Here is a 17628-nt window from a genome sequence, read left to right on the forward strand (position 1 = left end):
AAATGTTTTTGCAAATGTATAAAAGGGAATATTACATATACATAAGTATTCAGACCCTTTACTCAGTACTTTTGTTGAAGCACATTTAGCAGCGATTACAGCTTCGAGTCTTCTTGGGTATGATGCTACAAGCTTGGCACACCTGTATTTGGGGAGTTTCTCCCATTCTTCTCTGCTCCTCTCAAGCTCTGTCAGGTTGGATGGGGAGTGTTGAAGCAGAGCTATTTTCAGGTTTCTCCAGAGATGTTCGATCAGGTTCAAGTCCAGACTCTTGCTGGGCTACTCCAGGACATTCAGAGACTTGTCCCGAAGCCACTCCTGCGTTCTTAGCTGTGTGCTTAGGGTCGTTGTCCTGTTGCATGGTGACCCTTCACCCCAGTCTGAGGTCATGAGCGCTCTGGAGCAGGTATTAATCAAGGATCTCTCCTTACTTTGCTCTTTTTTGTCTGTCCCTCGATCCTGACTAGTCTCCCAGTCCCTGCTGCTGAAGAACATCCCCACAGCATGATGCTGCCATCACGATGCTTCGCCGTAGGGACGGTGCCAGGTTTCCTCCAGACGTGATGCTTGGCATTCAGGTCAAATAGTTCCATCTTGGTTTCATCAGACCATAAAAATCTTGTTTTTTTTGTTCTGAATCTTTTTAGGTGCATTTTGGCAAACTCCAAGCGGGCTGTCATGTGGCTTTTTACTGAGGAGTGGCTTCTGTCTGGCCACTACCATTAAAGGCCTAATTGGTGGTGCTGCAGAGATGGTTGCCCTTCTGGAAGGGTTTCCCATATCCACAGAGGGGCTCTGTCAGAGTGACCATCGGGTTCTTGGTCACCTCCCTGACCAAGGTCCTTCTCCCCTGATTGCTCAGTTTGGCCGGGCAGCCAGCTCTAGAGTCTTGGTGGTTCCAGACTTCTTCCATTTAAGAATGGAGGCCACTGTGTTCTTGGAAACCTTGAATGCTGCAGAATTGTTTTGGTACCCTTCCCTCGATCTGTACCTTGACACAATCCCGTCTCAGAGCTCTACAGACAATTCCTTCAACCTCATGGTTTGGTTTTTGCTCTGACATGCACTGTCAACTGTGGGACATGTTTATATAGACAGGTGTGTGCCTTTCCAAATCATGTCCAATCAATTGAATTTACCACAGGTGGACTCCAAGTTGTAGAAACATTTCAAGGATGCACCTGAGCTAAATTTCGAGTCTCATAGCAAGGGTGTGAATACTTATGAAAATAAGGTATTTCTGTATTTGTAATACATTTGCAAAAATGAAAACATCTGATTTTGCTTTGTCATTATGGGGTATTGTGTGTAGATTGAGGATTTGGTGTCTTAAATCTATTCCGAATAAGGCTGTAATGTAACAATGTGGAAAAAGTGAAGTGGTCTGAATACTTTCTGAATACACTATGTAACATGAAGTATTCATAACTGCACCAGTTCATATAATGCCAATGGGTTGTCTCTCTGTTCCTGTAGTAACCCTAATGGAGAGTGTGTTTGATTAGCCAACACTCACTACAGATCCAGGCCAACCTCGGGCTGGGCAGTGTCTCAGAGAAGAAGAGAGCCCAGTTCTGGAGAGAAGACTTCCCTAAAGGACTGCAGACTGCTGGACACAGACGCACAGAGTGACCAGTTCACTATGTCAAATGTTCTAGGAGTGTCCATGTTGTTGCCCTCCACTCCAGTCTGCTATTAGGTTACAGTATTTGAGGCTTTCTTTGCCTCTTCTTTATTTTGTGTCATATTTTGGCCATTTTAATATTCCAGATTTTCTTTAATGTTTTTGTTTTTTAAATATTTTATTTAGCAATTGTTTAACATTTATGTAGTTTATTTTTATCTTACTGTGTTCATATGTCCATTAAAGCCATAAAATAATTAAGTGTGCCTGATTAGACGATTGTCCTTCTGCTTAGTAATAAACATTGTAATTAGACACTTATCTGATAGGCTAAATCAATGTATCAAGCACCGTGTGCAGTGTGCGATTTCTCAGTGGAGAATCGACATGTGCAATCATTAGTCCAAACAGTTGCAAAATGTTCTAAAACGATAGTTTCTTTAGGACAAATTTAGGAATGTCCTTCCCCGTTAGTTACGGTTGCTTGCGTTATACGTTTTGTAACAGAATCTGCTTAATGAATGTACCCCACGTTTGCTTTTGACGGTGTAAGGTTTGGTCTTTCCGAGCTACCATACAGAAAAAAACATCCCTGACAAGCAGCTGTTGCTACAATGTTACAGAACTCCCACGTGCGCAAATTAATCTGTGGTCACTTTGTGATAGTTTGACTAATCGTCAGTTATTTGTGAGAATTTTCTACATCTTCGACGAGAGGACAATGGAGGCCGCTATTACGATTAATCCCGGTAAATGATTGCTGCGTGTTTAGCGAAAAGTCACTAATGCTAACGCATGCCAATGGATGGTAGCCTAGCAGTTGCCGTTATGAAGTTGGGATTTATCTGACCCTTTCTTCAAAACTGTCATTTCATCAAGCATGTGAATTGTTTTCTGTTTAGGGGCCACGAAATGGGACATCCGAGAGAAAGTTTGGGATTACATTGAAGCTAAGAATCTTGCAAACTTTCCAAGGCCTGTGCACAACAGAATCCCCAATTTTAAGGTAGGGCATTTCTGGAGGTTCAGTGTACTGCAATTTGATTGATTTATTCCTAAAGCTAACCCTCTTAGTATTTGTCAAAATATCAAGTTTGAAACCATGTTTGTCTGTAGTTTAAATGTATATTTTGCATGTGCTGCTGGTAAGGTCCCATATAGCCATTTTGAAAAGTATTGTAAAATGTTCATTGTGCGCTCTCCACAGCCATTGGTCAGCACTAATACATGTCTCTAGCTAGCCTTACCTAAACATCAGACTGCTACCATGGTTACTCCATGACACCAGTCTGAAAGTAGCTGTAGAAAATACTCCGTAGTCTCTGCAAGACAATGTTGAAGAAAATAATACTTACACTTTACCGGTTGTACATGCTGTTGGTCCTTTTGGCTGTAGGAGGTTGAGATCAGGTATCAACAGGAAAGTGTTGTTTATCCGACTTTTTGCACAATATGCTAACAATAGCCGAATGTAACCGAATGCGTTTGTATTTATTAGGGATCCCCATTAGCTTCTGCCAAGGCAGCAGTTACTCTTCCTGGGGTCCAAACACATTAATGCACTTACATCACACACAAAACATTACCTCAGTACATCATATTTAAAAATGTTTTTTTTTTTATCTAGGCAAGTCAGTGAAGAACAAATTCTTATTTACAATGATGGCCTGGCAAAAGGCCTGCGGGGATGGCGGCTGGGATAAATTTAAATAAAAAAATATAGGACAAAACACATCACGACAAGAGAGACGACACTACATAAAGAGAGACCTAAGACGTGTTGCTGCCATCCTATGATAACACATGGTAGCAACACATCATGGTAGCAGCATGAAACAGGGTACAAACATTATTTGGCACAGACAACAGCAAAAAAAAAAGGCAAGTAGGTAGAGACAATACATCACACAAAGCAACCACAACTGTCAGCAAGAGTGTCCATGATTGAGTCTTTGAATGAAGAGATTGAGTGTTTGTTGCAGCTCGTTCCAGTCGCTAGCTACAGTGAACTGAAAAGAGGAGTGACCCAGGGATGTGTGTGCTTTGGGGACTTTTAACAGAATGTGACTGGCAGAACAGGTGTATGTGGAGGATGAGGGCTGCAGTAGATATCTCAGATATGGGGGGGGGCTAAGAGGGTTTTATATAACATTATTACGCCATTACATATCTAAAATACAGAATGTATAGTACCACATACAAAATTATTACAATGTGTGTGTGTAGTGTGCGTGTCTCTTCACAGTACCCACTGTTTCATAAGGTGTATTTTGATCTTTTTAAAAATCTTATTCTGCTGCTTGCATCAGTTACCTAATGTGGAATAGAGTTTCATGTAGTCATGGCTCTATGTAGTACTGTGTGCCTCCCATAGTCTGTTCTGGACATGGGGATTGTGAAGAGCCCCCTGGTGGCATGTCTTGTGGGGTATGCATGTGTGTCAGCTGTGTGCTAGTAGTTTAAACAGACAGCTTGGTGCATTCAGCTTGTCAACACTTATTACAAAAACAAATAGTGTGGAAGCCAATCTCTCTACTTTGAGCCATGAGATTGACATGCATGTTATTAATGTTAGCTCTCCATGTACATTTAAGGGCCAGCCATGCTGCCCTGTTCCGAGCCAATTGTCACCAATTGACTGAACAGTAGTCTAAGTGCGACAAAATGAGGTCGTGTAGGACCTGCCTTTTTGATAGTGCTGTTAAGGCAGAGAAGAGCTTTATTATGGATAGACTTCTCCCCATCTTAGCTACTGTTGTATCAACATGTTTTGACCATGACAGGTTACAATCTAGGGGAACTCCAAGCAGTTTAGTAAGTTCAACTTGCTCAATTTCCATATTATTCATTACAAGGTTTAGATGTGGTTTATTTTTTTTGTCCCAAATTCAATGCTTTTAGTTTTTTGAAATGTTTAGGACTAACTCATTCCTTTCTACCCATTCTGAAACTAACCACAGCTCTTTCAGTGTTGCAGTCATTTCAGTAGCTGAAGTGTATATACGCATATGTTTTTCTGGCAGCAGACTGATCGATATTGTCAAAAGCTACACTGAAGTCTTAACAAAACAGTCCCACAATCTTTTTATCATTTCTTCTCAGCCAATCATCTGTCATTTGTGTAAGTGCTGTGCTTGTTGAATGTAATTTCCTATAATCATGCTGAAAGTCTGTTGTCAATTTTTTCCTGTAAAATAGCATTGTATCTGGTCAAACAATTTTTCCAAAGTTTACTAAGGGTTGGTAAAAGGCTGATTGGTCAGCTATTTGAGCAAGTAATGGGGGCTTTACTGACTTTTGCTTCTGTCCAGGCCTGAGGGCACACACTTTCTAGTAGGCTTAGATTGAAGATATGGCAAATAGGAGCGGCAATATTGTCCACTATTATCCTCAGTAATTTTCCATCCAAGTTGTCAGACCTCGTGGCTTGTCATTGTTCATAGACAACAATTTTTTGACCTCTTCCACACTCACTTTGCCGAATTCAAAATTACAATGCTTGTCTTTCATAATTTGGTCAGTTATACTTGGATGTGTAGCGTTTGCTAATCTTGCCAATGAAAATTTTAAAAAGTAGTTGGCAATATCAGTGGGTTTTGTAATGAATGAGCCATCTGATTCGTTGAATGATGAAGCCAAGTGTGCGTTTTTGCTTAATGTAATTTAAGGTGCTCCAAAGCTTTTTACTATCATTCTTTATGTCGTTTATCTTTTATTTCATAGTATTGTTCCTTTTTATTCAGTTTGGTCACATCATTTCTACATTTTCAGTATGTTTACTAATCGGTTGTGCTGCCAGACCTATTTGCCAGACCTTCAGTCAAGGCATGTTTTCTCACAATTATCTGTAAGTGTTTGCCGTTGGTTACGCTCTGCCATATTGTACAAGTGTTTTGTCCCGTGCAAATTGCATCAGTATTGAAAATACAAACGAAATACAGACGACTAGCACACTGAAGGTCAGGGTGATAACGCTACTCTGTAGATGTTTTGTCTCACATTCCTACCTGCAAAGGACCAACCACACAGACAACCGGTATGTAGAGTTGTGAGAGGAAGCTTTCCTGATCCAAACGCTCATTTCTGCCGAAGTAGAATTCTATGCAATTAAACTTGGGTTCTTCAGGCTATAGCTAGCCTAACTACCTTATTAGATATGTCATATTGTAGGCTAGTAGCTATCATAGTACCTTTGTCTTTGACCTGTGGTAAAATCTCTATTTTCAGAAAACCTATTTTTGACACATGCTTTTGAACCCCTTATCCTTTGTGTGTGTGTGGATGCTTGTCTTGCTGTATGTGGTTGTCTATGCGGTCAGGGTGCGGTCCCGGCCTGTGACCGTCTCTCAGCCCTGCAGGAGTTCAAGTCCAGCCAGACGGTCAAAGTGAACCCGGACCGACCCCAGCAGCAGGCACGCTACATCACCCTGGATGTAAGTGTGCACTCACATCCTCTCTCCTTACCCCCTCTCCCCCTCTCTGCCCCCAGGGTGCCCACACTGCCTGCGCCAAGGTGTCGGAGCTGCAGGTATTCAATGAGACTGACGAGGTGAAGGTGGACCCTGACAAGCCGCTGGAGGGGGCGAGGCTGGCCGTGCTGCAGGTAGCCCTGGGTCACAGGCCGCCATGAGCCTGGGCCATTGGTTCAGTAGTGTTGTCTCATCACCAGATCATAACCATGGAGTGCTGGCATTAGGTTATTTGTATTAGAAGCCCTTTACTCATCTGTCTATGGTTTATATTCTCTTATCTTACTAAACTCTGGCTTCTAGGCGAGGAAAACCCTGCTGGTGCCGACCCCTCGCCTTCGCACAGGACTCTTCAATAAAATTGTCCCGCCTGAGGGAGCAAGCAAAGAAGAACTGAGAGTGTGCTCCACCTCGCAGGCGAGTCAGTCCCTTCTCACTAGTGCCGAGCATTTAAATGAAATGTATTTTTATTTTTTTAAACAACTAATTGACTTCAGTTCAATTATTTGAATTCAATTTTGTTCTGTTTTTTTCTTCTGTGAGCTCATTGCGCTGCAGTTTCTCTAGAGATAAATCAGATCCAGCCCAAACTGTGCAACGTTGTAGTTTCCAACAGGCCAAAGTTCTACATAGTTTAGTACAGAACTTGATAGTTAAATACAATGAACATAATCCATTGTGCGTCTACTTGTCCCGTCTGATTCTTACGCCTGCTATGTAAGAGAGAGAAGAATGCGCGACTAATAAGGGATACATAGAGAGCAGTTGCTTCGTGCTTTATTTACTTTGAAGACCTGCTGAGATAATGATTTTGACAGACTGCATAGGCAGCAGCTCTATAGAGATGAGATGATGACTTGGAATTTAATAATAAAGTCATCAAATAAAACAAATGTAGTACACACAGCTGCAATATTAAAGTAAAGTCATGTTAATAAGTGAAAAGCAGTCACTACCATCATGGGACTTTTAGTAGTTGTGTTCTGTTACAGCATTCAACACACATAATGGGTAGTGCATTTCATGTTTATAAAAAATTGCAGTAATAAACTGAACAAACCTCAAAAAGCACTAATCGCTCAACACTACTTCTCCCCCAACACCCATCCCGACGCCGCCAAACATATCCCTCTCCATCCAGCCCCAGCGCACATGGATTCAACATCTCACTTTACCTCCTTCATTTATCACTTCCCATTCATTATCCCCATGAACATGCTGTCACTCTGTACAACTTGGTGAATCCACCATAGAAGATCAAATGCTTTGTTCCCAGACTAGTTGGAGCGTCGGGTTTCAAACGTAAAATGTTTGAATCCAATGTTTCTTGTGATCTGGTGCACCTGTTCTCACCTTTTCTTTCTTTCTTTCTTCCTTTTTCTGTATTCTTTTTCCTTTTCTTTGTTTCTTCACCAGGGAGTGAAGGAGTTCAGCATCCCTGTGGGTCTGGATTCCAAGGTTCAGGTGGATCTTCTGGTGGTTGGCTCTGTGGCCGTGTCTGAGAAAGGTGAGAGCCCGCAGAAAGAACTCTGTGGGCAGTGGACACCTACCCTGGTCCAGGAAAGTTCTGGCTCAGCACCAACACCCAGACTGTTAGGATTAATCTCATCTCTCCTTTCTCCTCAGGTTACCGGATAGGTAAAGGAGAGGGTTTTGCTGACATGGAGTATGCCATGATGCTCTGCATGGGGGCTGTGACGGAATCCACTGTGGTGGTTACCATCGTCCATGACTGCCAGGTTAGCCTGTTATCCCACAACATGAAGTCACACACTGTGTTTGGTCTTAACCTGAATAAGTGTTGCTTCATGTTCCAGATTCCTATTATTTTGCAATGTGTATCTGTGCTTGATGTCTGTGTATTTCTGCAGGTTGTTGACATCCCAGAGGATCTGATTGAGAGCCATGATATCACTGTGGACTACATCCTCACCCCGACCAGAGTCATCAAGACAGACTGCCAACGCCCCAACTCCCAGGGCATCATCTGGACTAAGGTACAACACTAAATCTCACCCAGTTTACTGTCGTTCAATATGATTCATTCCATTGCCCATGCAGTTGTTCGAACTACTGTTGCTGCTGCTAGCTACAGCTGCTGGTTTTACTCATACGACTGCTATTAGTTGCTGTATGTTGCTGAGTGGCTGAAACCTCAATGATTTGAGCTAGAAAACAGTTTTTAAAATGAGGCCAAAGTTGCGCCCATCTTCTGTAGTTTTCCAGTGACTTTTGGCTGCACCTCAAACCGTGTTGCTTGAGTTTTGTTTGCTCACCTTCCCGTAGAAGTATATCCATTACACACACACACGCACGCTACCTCTGGGGTCCCTTAAGACCACCATGCCCGTCCTGAGGACCCATGCTGACCTCGTAGACAGGAAGGCCATGTCTGTTCATCAAAGGCCTCTCCACTGGGCCAGCCTGGCTGTGCAAGGCCCAGTTAAAGAGAGGGCACCGGGGCCAAGGTAAAAACAATGGCACATTATATCCTGTACAGGAGCAGTCGCCATCAAAGCCTTAGCAGACACGCTCTGCCCTGGGAAATTAGAGAGCTGTCTTTATATAGCTTTACCAGGGAAGTGGAATATCCCCCCACAATAAAGATGATACGGTCAGAGAGGTTATCAGCACTCCTGAAGACTCTGTCAGTCTGTTTCCTCTGCATTCATGTACTGTAAGCATAGATGTGTTGTTATGGAGTACTGTTGTGTTTGTTGTTGTGCCCTTTGAGGTTTGTCGAGTAGTCTAGTCGTGCAATCTAGCATGCACTGAACATTTGCATGGTCACCTAAAACAGCATGAACAGGCACCAAACATCAGCTTTCTTGATTGTTTATACCCCATCACTTTACTAAACTCCATTCTTCTTGGCATGACCCAGAGCTGGGCTGCCCTTAACCCAGTGCCTTTGCTGACCTTGAGCAGCCCTGCTGTGATATGACCTTGAGCAGCCCTGAGCCTGTCCTGTTGTATACCTGCAGCTGAACACTGAGATGCTGGAGAAGATCCCCGTGCTGAAGAAGCTCCGGGCCTTGGAGGAGGAGCAAGGGAAAGACGTGACCCTGGGGACCCACCCTCCCCCGCAGCCCAGGGAGAGGGCCAGGAGGGAGCCCCGGAGGGACAGAGAGCCCAGGTCAGAGGGTGATAGACCCCGGCGTGAGCCCAGGCGCAGGCCTAGACGGGACACCCAAGAGGACTCTGAGAGGGACCCCAACGGGGAGTCCAGAGAGGAGACTGAGCAGAAACCCAGACGACGCCCACCAAGAGTGAGGAGGGAGGGGGACAGAGAGGGGGGTAGGGATGGTGATGGGGAGGGAGGCCAGGAGGGAGGCAGAGAGGGGGGTAGGAGGGTCAGGGGATTCCGCAATGGGGGCTTCCGTGAGGGGGGCAGAGATGGAAGTAGGGGGAGAGGCAGAGGAGGAGGCCGGGAGGGGGCCAGGGGGAGGGGAAGAGAGGTGGACAGGGATGGGGTCAGGCAAGAGGGCAGGGAGGAAGGTGGCGAGCCCCGTGAGCGCAGGCCCCCCCTGACTGTGACCACAGTGTACCTGGGGGGCATCCCTGCCGGGCTGCGTGTCAGCGAGCTGAAGACTGCTCTCCGGGAGAGGGAGGCAGCCCCCATCCGTCTCACGTGGCAGGGTGCTCAGCACCGGGCCTTCCTGGACTACTTAGACCCCCAGGCTGCAGACCAGGCCCTGGCCGCCCTGGAGGGGCTCTCCCTGAACGGCCACGACCTGCAGGCTGAGCTGGCCAAGAGCCAGAGGGGAGGCAGGAGGCCAGGTCCAAGCAACCGGAGGCCCAGACCAAATACAGGCCCCAAAAATACAGCTAGAGAAAGTAGAGAGAGTACGAGTGAACCAGAGGCAGATTCCCCCAAGCAGGAGCTCAACCATAACGAGTAACTGCCTGCTTCTATGTCCATCTCTGTACAGAAGCCAAGCCAGCAGAAAGAAAAGGCTGTGTTTCATGAAAGGGAAGGATGATACCTTCACTGTACCAATGTGAAGTGTGAAAATATGTTTAATGCCTTAAGCAGAGTTTGGTTTGTCGTTATGGTTTTTAGTGTTGGTATTGATAACACGTAACCCCATTTACGTTTGAAATGTTCTTATACAGAAGTTTCATCCACACTGGCAGGCCTGTCTGTCAGTCACAAAGGAAGGAGAGGTTGGAGGTTTCCCTGTTAGTCTCTTTGTGCAGGTGCAATGTTTAATGCCCTACATGTAATGCCATCAGAATTCACAGGATATTTTGTGTACTAAATAAACCATACTTTGAGTTCATAGTTTTAACCATTTTGTCTTCTTTATAACTCAAAACCCAGGACTAATCAACCTATGACTGTCATGATGATCTGTGCACACACCGCTAGTCTGTCAGTACTGTGTGCTCCTATTGTAAGTTATCCTACTGACGAACAATCTGGAGAAAATATGAACCTAAAGCTAAAACAGATTAGGAAAATAGTATACTAAGATGGATGGTGAGCTGGTGTGTTAACCCTTCATCAAGTGTCCAAGCCTCTCATAGGACCTTGTTTATGTCTTTTGTCAGTATTGGACTGTTTTTCAGCACTCCTCTTGCTAGTGGGTAGCTTGTGGCATAACACATGGTATAGCCTACCAGAGGGCCTGACACGTCCAATTAGTCTGTCTGAGGGTGGTATGTGGGGAGCAGGAGTTAAGAGGACTAGCTGTAGTATACTGGATGTGCTAACCTCTGAGCTATTTATTGCTAAAGATATCTTGTCTAACCCCAGCAGGTAAACATTATGGCTGGCATGACATGTCTGATGGTTTAGATATTTGAACCTAGCTTGGTCACCGTTTGAGGTTCTATCTGCAGCTACCTGCAGTGCCCTAACCCTGTGACGACCTGTGTGCATCTGGTTGGCCTAACACAGTGACTTATAGCTGCTGTGCTAGTGCTTGGCTTGGCCAAAGAGGTGTCCTACAGTTCAGAGTAGGTTCGACTCAGGCTGAGGGACAAGCACATAGCATGTCTGCTTCTCCAGACCAGAACCCAGGCAGGCTTTTTATGGAGCTGTCATCCAGCCCAGGCCGGGGAACAGCTGTGGAGCCCCAGCAGGAATCCCAGCCCCATAGAGGTGCTGCGCCCCGGCTCACGTCATCAGCATGCTAATGTGTGGTCCCTCCGCTGCAGTGTGGAGCGACTGGGCCTGCTGCCCCTGTGTGCTCTGCTCATACAAGGGAATTTCACTGGAGTTCAGAGAGTGGTGACCTCGAGATAACACAGCTCCATACATACATAGTCACACACAGAAACTCTAACATATACACAGCAGGGCATGGGGCCCAATGTGAGAATATCACTGAGAATAAGCTATTATAACAATACTTCACTTCCAAAACACTTAAGTTGTATTACTGTATTTGTTCTTGTAGGTAAAAACGTTATAGTGCAGCTAAAGTGGTTACTTTAATATAATAAAAACACTAACATCAAGTTGAAGTGACTATTGAAATGCCAAATATAATATTTGTGCGATTTACTTTGTTCCTTTGCTATTGGAGGCATTTTTTCAGACATATATATATATATATTAAATATTTAAAAAAGGGCTTCTTCTAGAATGGCCTAAATCTTTTTTCTTACACTAATGGTTTAAACGGTACATTTCAACAGGCAGTATTTCAATATTAGTCAAAACGTTTTGATAGTGAATGCAACATTTGTTGTATTGTTTCATTCGAATATGTTTTACTTAACTAGTTATAGTATAGTGTTGAAGTGCTCTTTATAGCTTGGGAATTCAGTGCACTTATATCTATTTGCGTATAATGGATTTGTGCATAAATTACCCATTTAAGTCAAATGAAGCATGCTGATTTAAAGTTAGATTCGGCGCTGAAACAGGCCTACATTCTGTACAATATGACATTTACAAAGTAACAAATTGAAAGATTGAATCGACATGTTTTCGTGTAAAAATGGCATCATTTCAGATCGTAAAAGTTAATATTTTGAACAGTCGCTCCAAGCCTGGCCGGCTTTTCTGCAGTCCAGCCTTTAGATTCAAAAATGGAAATAAGACCGGGGTGTCTTATAATGCACGATAAGTGCTTAGGCCTATATTATTTTAGTTGTCTTTATACTGATTTAAGCCTTGTGTGATTCGCTATGTATTTTATTTGGGGGGGGCAGCAGATGTCATGCAATGTAGCGCTAATTAGGCAAGGCCTACAAGCATCTACAGCAACAAGTATGTTGATACTTTAAAAAATAAAAATAATTGCAAACCAGATAACGTAATGAGAATAAGCCCATAATCTCAAGGTTGAAAAAAGACAACCCACACATCAAAATAAAAACTCACTTTTAAATGTAATTTAGCATTGGCTAAACTTTCTACAGCCTACTATATTCCAGTAAAAACAACCTCCCATCCAGAATGCGGTATTTGAGAAAAGGTAGTCTGCGAGCCCGTTGTGCCTTTTATAAGAGTAGGATAAATGGTTCTCGGCGGTGGGCACGCGTTTTCCTCCCTCTTTGAAACCGAATCCGAGGCGAATTCGCCCTCCCCCGTAACTGCTGGCTTTGATTTGTTAAGGGTTAATTGCAACATACACTCCGATTACACAGTTCTACATTGGGCAGGAGTTTTCGACCTCCAACAGATATGTCTTATTTTATATCCAACCATAGGCTATTGTGTTTTTCGCTAATTCCTTTAACATGAGCGTCATTAGGCTATGGATGTAGCATATACTAATGCATGATGTGTTCACCTAAAGGCATATTCTTGTCTAAACCCGAATCAATTCCTAAATGTGTGTGGCCTATTTTCACATGAAAACATTTGGTCGATGACCAGAATATTAGAATATTAAGGACTGTGTTATGACGAATATTTTCAATTTTCAAGACACCTTAAATAGAACACCCCAAAAAATATGTAGCCTTCCTGTTGCACCACACAGTAGAATAGACTGAACTGTATCTGCATGTATAATTGTTTTGTTTTTATCATGGGGGAAAAAAGAACATTCGACAAGTGTCAAAATAATTGGAACAGAAATAATTGTATAGGTATTTCAGCCAGTTAAACAAACTGCATGCCAATACGTTTTATTTTACAAATCGTGTGTAGTAATATACAGACTAATCTAAAGACACTCGAGTATGCCAATACTCAGCATAACATCATTTACAATTTATACAGTGCTGAAAAATAACGGGTGTCTACACGGATATATACACCTAAATAGACATGTAACTAACAGTGCTTACATCTATATCTTCAATTTCCGTTTTAAAACAAATAAGAACGAGTCATGGCAAATATTGCCAATAAAGCATACTTCAATATTGTGGCTATAAGTGTACAATTAAAAATATGCACAGAATAAATAAGAAGTTGCGCTTTACTATTTAAAAAGTGCCTTCATCATTCCTTAATTCAGATCGTCTTGTTGTTGATTTAAAAATGTTTAATGCATGGTGTAGCCTAAGCTTAGTCCAAACGTCTCAGAAAATCAAATCAAAATCTAACTATCACTTCGATGGAGCCGAGTAGCCTAACCCGGATAAATGAACAATGAAATTGTCCCCGCAGTATATCGTTTGAATGCATAACAAAAATAATACACATTATTGTACATTGTAAAATATTCTCAAGTGGTAGTCATCCGCCCGCAGAGTTATAGTACCAAGCGGCAGCTGGGGTTGAGATGCATGAGGTGAGTGTCAACCGGTCTCTGCTTTACCTCTTGTGTGGCACACAGACATTTCTTGAAAATAGCCCACAGCTTAGGCCTACACCACAAGGTTGTTCTGTGGTATTTCCACACCCTTTTTGGTTTCTGAGACAGATAAACATTGAAGTTGAACTAAATCTGCATTTGCACGTATTTATGTCTCTGTACCAAATCCTTTTTTTTGTGTGAAAAGTTGTTTAGTTTATGGGTTCTCTGGCGTTACTGTTGCTTCTCTTACAGCGCGCGCCAGGGCCTGCCTTCTCTCCTACCTCCAAGGGTTGGGTTGCTTCCTCGTCTCAGCCTTGCAGCCGCTTTAGCTTTAGTGGCTCAAGTCAGTGATGTCCGTTATTCACTGTAAGTGCTGTCACATGACGCAGGGCTTGATGTCCTGGTAGGCGACCTGTTGGTGATGATAGTAGGAACTGCTGCTGGGCGAATGCATCGTTGAGGACGTCATCGCGTTGAAGGAGAAGACGAACTCCTTCCGGTCACACATACTGGGAGACTGGGAATGGTACCGTGGAATACCTAAGAATACAGATACAAGAGTAAAGAATATATTAGTTCACCTTATGCCATATAGCATGCCAACCCAATGAGAATGTGTTGCTGTCAATTGCCAAAAACAATATGGTTGTCTTTTTGAATGGGCTAGTAAGAACCATAAGTCGAGAAGGATATAGGCCAGCATTTTAAAGAAAAGGTGGTAGCAAATTAGTTTAAAAAATACTTATTTGTTGGTACAAGGAAATCACTGGGTGATTGCAAATAGCCCTAAATTATCCATAATAATAACACACATTTACCTTTTGTCTATAGAAAGAAAATGTAAAAAATAAAATACAAAAAAAGGGGGAAAAAAGCCCTATTTTCAAAAGTGACTTCTGAGATTTTTGATGTTGGACTAATTTGTTATTTATAGGGTGAATTGTAATATTGTGCATCGTATTATTTAGCCTATATTATTGTAATATTACTATACTATGATATAAAAATCGATTGAAGTAGGATTAGTATTACCTAAATCTTTTCAGAATATTGTTGAAGAGGCTAAATTCGTCCTAAATTGCCTTTCGGGAACAATAATTGTGATTTGGGTAGACAATCTTTCATTTAATTTGTAAAAACCCCGGTCTGTCTACCCCGCTGATTGGGGCTGTCGTATAGAACTGTTGAGGCTGAGAACCGTCTGGAGAGCTCGAGGGTGGGATAGTTCTAATTGACAGTGGCCTGCTCGCACGCGAATCCCGGAGGACCCTGTGCCTCCGGGACTTGAGTTGGCTGGCTCCGTCTCGCGCTTGTTGTTTTTGTCTCTAGATTGGCACCATTCTAAACACAAGTCCCAGAAGACGTGCCGTCCGAGTGCTTCCTGAAACCACCTCCAGGAATGTATTAGGAAAACAGAGTGCGGGTTAAACCTGCTGTTTGTTAGTTGTCCCACTCCTTGGCCAGTTAAATGAGGACAGGAAACTGAATTACTTAACCTACTCACTGGATAATTAGACGATGGTTTCTTGCGTCCATTTCCTTATTTCCAAGATAACAGAACCATCAATTCTAACCAATATTATCCGCCAAAAACTGTGGCATAATGGAGTTGTTGTAGGCCTAAGTGAAAACAAATGCACTGAGCATGCCCAGTGCTCAGTTCATATCTTTGCCCACTGATTGCAGTAGGGCAGGCGAAGGCTGCCTAAAGACCTTTACATTATTGCTATTGGCCTACTATATGCAATCACTTTGTATCTGCTTTCTGCGAAGCAATGCTCTATATGCCGAGATATTTTCATGTTTTTCTTCACCTCGTTTGTAATTTAAATTAAACTGTTTTGATGTGGTTCAAAGGAAATAGTGAGCTATAGAATAGGCCTAGTGTTTATTTTGCACATACTTTAGACTGACTGTAAAAGGCATGCGTAATCATTTGGCGATGTTAGTTTACCTTGCAAATCCGTGTTACTGTGTCCGTTCTGATGAAGATTATATTGGTCTAGGGAATGTGTGGGTAAACTGGGCTGCAGCGGGTTCGCCCCGGCGTTGCAGGGAGACAGTGGCTGCTGCTTGATGTAAGAACCTCCGTTATTCAGAGAGGACGAAGGCGCTTGAGCCCAGGCCGAGCTTGAGTAGACGGGATGCGGCTCCATCACTCCCCCGCTGGTGAGGAGGGGCGAGCCTGAATTGTCGTGGTGGGGGTACTCGCCCCCCGTGGATCCTGTGCAGCTTCCCATGTAGGAATGTCCACTGTTGGCCGACAAGTGGGACATGGAGTGCCCGGACAGACCCATCCCCTCCATGTTGCCTGCCAAGTGTCCATTCATCATCCCAATCCCACTGTCCAAAGACAAGCCGTTGGGCGGACAGGACAGGCCCCCGCCGCTCCCCTGGAAATTATAGGACTCTGGGAGGTGGTTGAATCCCAGGCCGTTCATCATGCTGTACATGGGCTTCAGCGCCTGGCATTTACGCCTGAAGCCCCGTGGCCTCCTGCGGAAGGATCCCTCCTCGAACATGAACTCACTGGCTGGGTCGATAGTCCAGTAGTGGCCCTTCCCGGGCCGCCCGAGCCCCTTGGGCAGCTTTATGAAGCACTCATTCAGGGACAAGTTGTGACGCACGGAATTCTTCCATCCTTGGTAAGAGCCTCTGAAAAACGGGAAGCGGCTCTGGAGGAACTGGTAAATTTCACTGAGCGTCAGGCGTTTGGTGGGAGAGCTCTGGATAGCCATGACTATGAGCGCAATGTAAGAGTAGGGGGGTTTCTCCGGACGGCGGATCCCCGCGTTGGTCTTTTTGGTTTTGGTGGTGGAGGAGGCGGTCTCCATCACAGTGGTCTGTCCGTGGGGCTTCTCCGGGGCAGACATCGGGCTGCTCTGGGCAGGAGTCTGCGCTGGGGGCTGCTGGACCTCTGCCGTCATTAGTTAGACTATCAGCGCAATGGCAAAAAAAGTTTGACAAAAATATCCACGTCCTCGTTTTGAAGTAGTACTAGAAACTTCGTATAAATAATCAAAGAAAAGTTTCAGATGGTTACCAATAATCTCGATGCTGTGGAACTACGCACGGTCAAATGCAAAGCTGAATTTCTGTAAACCGTGCGTTAATGCGCTCTTCCTTTTGGTGCCTAAATTCCTTAGCCAATGTGAACCCTGAAATCCGTAGCGATTGTCCAACTTTAAATAGGGGAGAGACGGGAGCTACTTCAACTTCAGTCGGTGTGTTCTCGTGCGTCCGGAGGAGCTCGCCTTTTACTTATCCGTTGCCATCAGCGCCTTGCTAGCTCGAGCGCTTGACCATCAGGACGTCATTGGCGCACCGGGCCCGCCCAGTCCCCTCCCACTCACACACATCTGCCTGGCTTTAGTTTGTCTGGGAGCAGTTTTTTTCCAACTCAGAATCAGAGAAGTGGGTCTTTCTTAACACTCAAAGTTACATTTTATTGAACAGAAAATGATCATTTAAAAAACAAATGAATGGCGTGAAACAGGACTTATTTTCAAATATAGGACATAGCCAACTAGAATATCTGTTTTTCAGCATATAAATGGTAGCCTAATACAACAGGCTACAGAGGCCTATGCTTGAACTTTGCAACGTTGGGACATGTTGTCTTTATTTTCGCAACGACAATATTTCTTCAAAACATTTTTTTGAAAATGTATGTTTTTAGTAAGCTTGTATGCACAACCACCGTGATATATAAAACGGGTTTTCCACTTGTCAGATACAGCAGGCCAACCTCACCATAGCCCATTTCACTGACTTTGACTTATTAAAGTGTGAAGTATATTTAAAATGTTGCTTAAAATACGCGTATTTT

The 17628-nt window shown here is 43.7% G+C and overlaps 2 protein-coding genes across 2 annotated transcripts; one reads left to right on the top strand and one right to left on the bottom strand.

The window, feature by feature from the left end:
* Positions 1 to 2210: 2210 nt before the first annotated feature.
* LOC115112388 (methenyltetrahydrofolate synthase domain-containing protein-like) lies at positions 2211 to 10089 on the top strand. Its single transcript, XM_029639419.2, has 8 exons — positions 2211 to 2373; positions 2527 to 2630; positions 6114 to 6227; positions 6397 to 6510; positions 7510 to 7600; positions 7720 to 7832; positions 7965 to 8090; positions 9078 to 10089. The coding sequence occupies exons 1-8, from the start codon at positions 2346 to 2348 to the stop codon at positions 9993 to 9995; spliced, it is 1608 nt and encodes a 535-aa protein (XP_029495279.1). The 5' UTR covers positions 2211 to 2345; the 3' UTR covers positions 9996 to 10089.
* Positions 10090 to 13166: 3077 nt separating this feature from the next.
* LOC115112389 (forkhead box protein F1-like) lies at positions 13167 to 17071 on the bottom strand. The gene is made up of 2 exons (XM_029639420.2): positions 15754 to 17071; positions 13167 to 14339 (listed from the first exon to the last, which is right to left on the bottom strand). The coding sequence occupies exons 1-2, from the start codon at positions 16724 to 16726 to the stop codon at positions 14176 to 14178; spliced, it is 1137 nt and encodes a 378-aa protein (XP_029495280.1). The 5' UTR covers positions 16727 to 17071; the 3' UTR covers positions 13167 to 14175.
* Positions 17072 to 17628: the final 557 nt, after the last annotated feature.

Source organism: Oncorhynchus nerka, linkage group LG27, assembly GCF_034236695.1.
Source record: "Oncorhynchus nerka isolate Pitt River linkage group LG27, Oner_Uvic_2.0, whole genome shotgun sequence".
In the NCBI taxonomy this organism is placed as follows: Eukaryota; Metazoa; Chordata; class Actinopteri; order Salmoniformes; family Salmonidae; genus Oncorhynchus; species Oncorhynchus nerka.

Coding starts and splice junctions, on each gene's coding strand:
- LOC115112388 (XM_029639419.2), top strand. CDS start 2,346: ATGGAGGCCGCTATTACGATTAATCCCG. Junction 2,374..2,526: donor CGCTATTACGATTAATCCCG/GTAAATGATTGC, acceptor TTTTCTGTTTAG/GGGCCACGAAATGGGACATC. Junction 7,833..7,964: donor CCATCGTCCATGACTGCCAG/GTTAGCCTGTTA, acceptor GTATTTCTGCAG/GTTGTTGACATCCCAGAGGA.
- LOC115112389 (XM_029639420.2), bottom strand. CDS start 16,726: ATGACGGCAGAGGTCCAGCAGCCCCCAGCGCAGACTCCTGCCCAGAGC. Junction 14,340..15,753: donor CAGTAACACGGATTTGCAAG/GTAAACTAACAT, acceptor CTGTATTCTTAG/GTATTCCACGGTACCATTCC.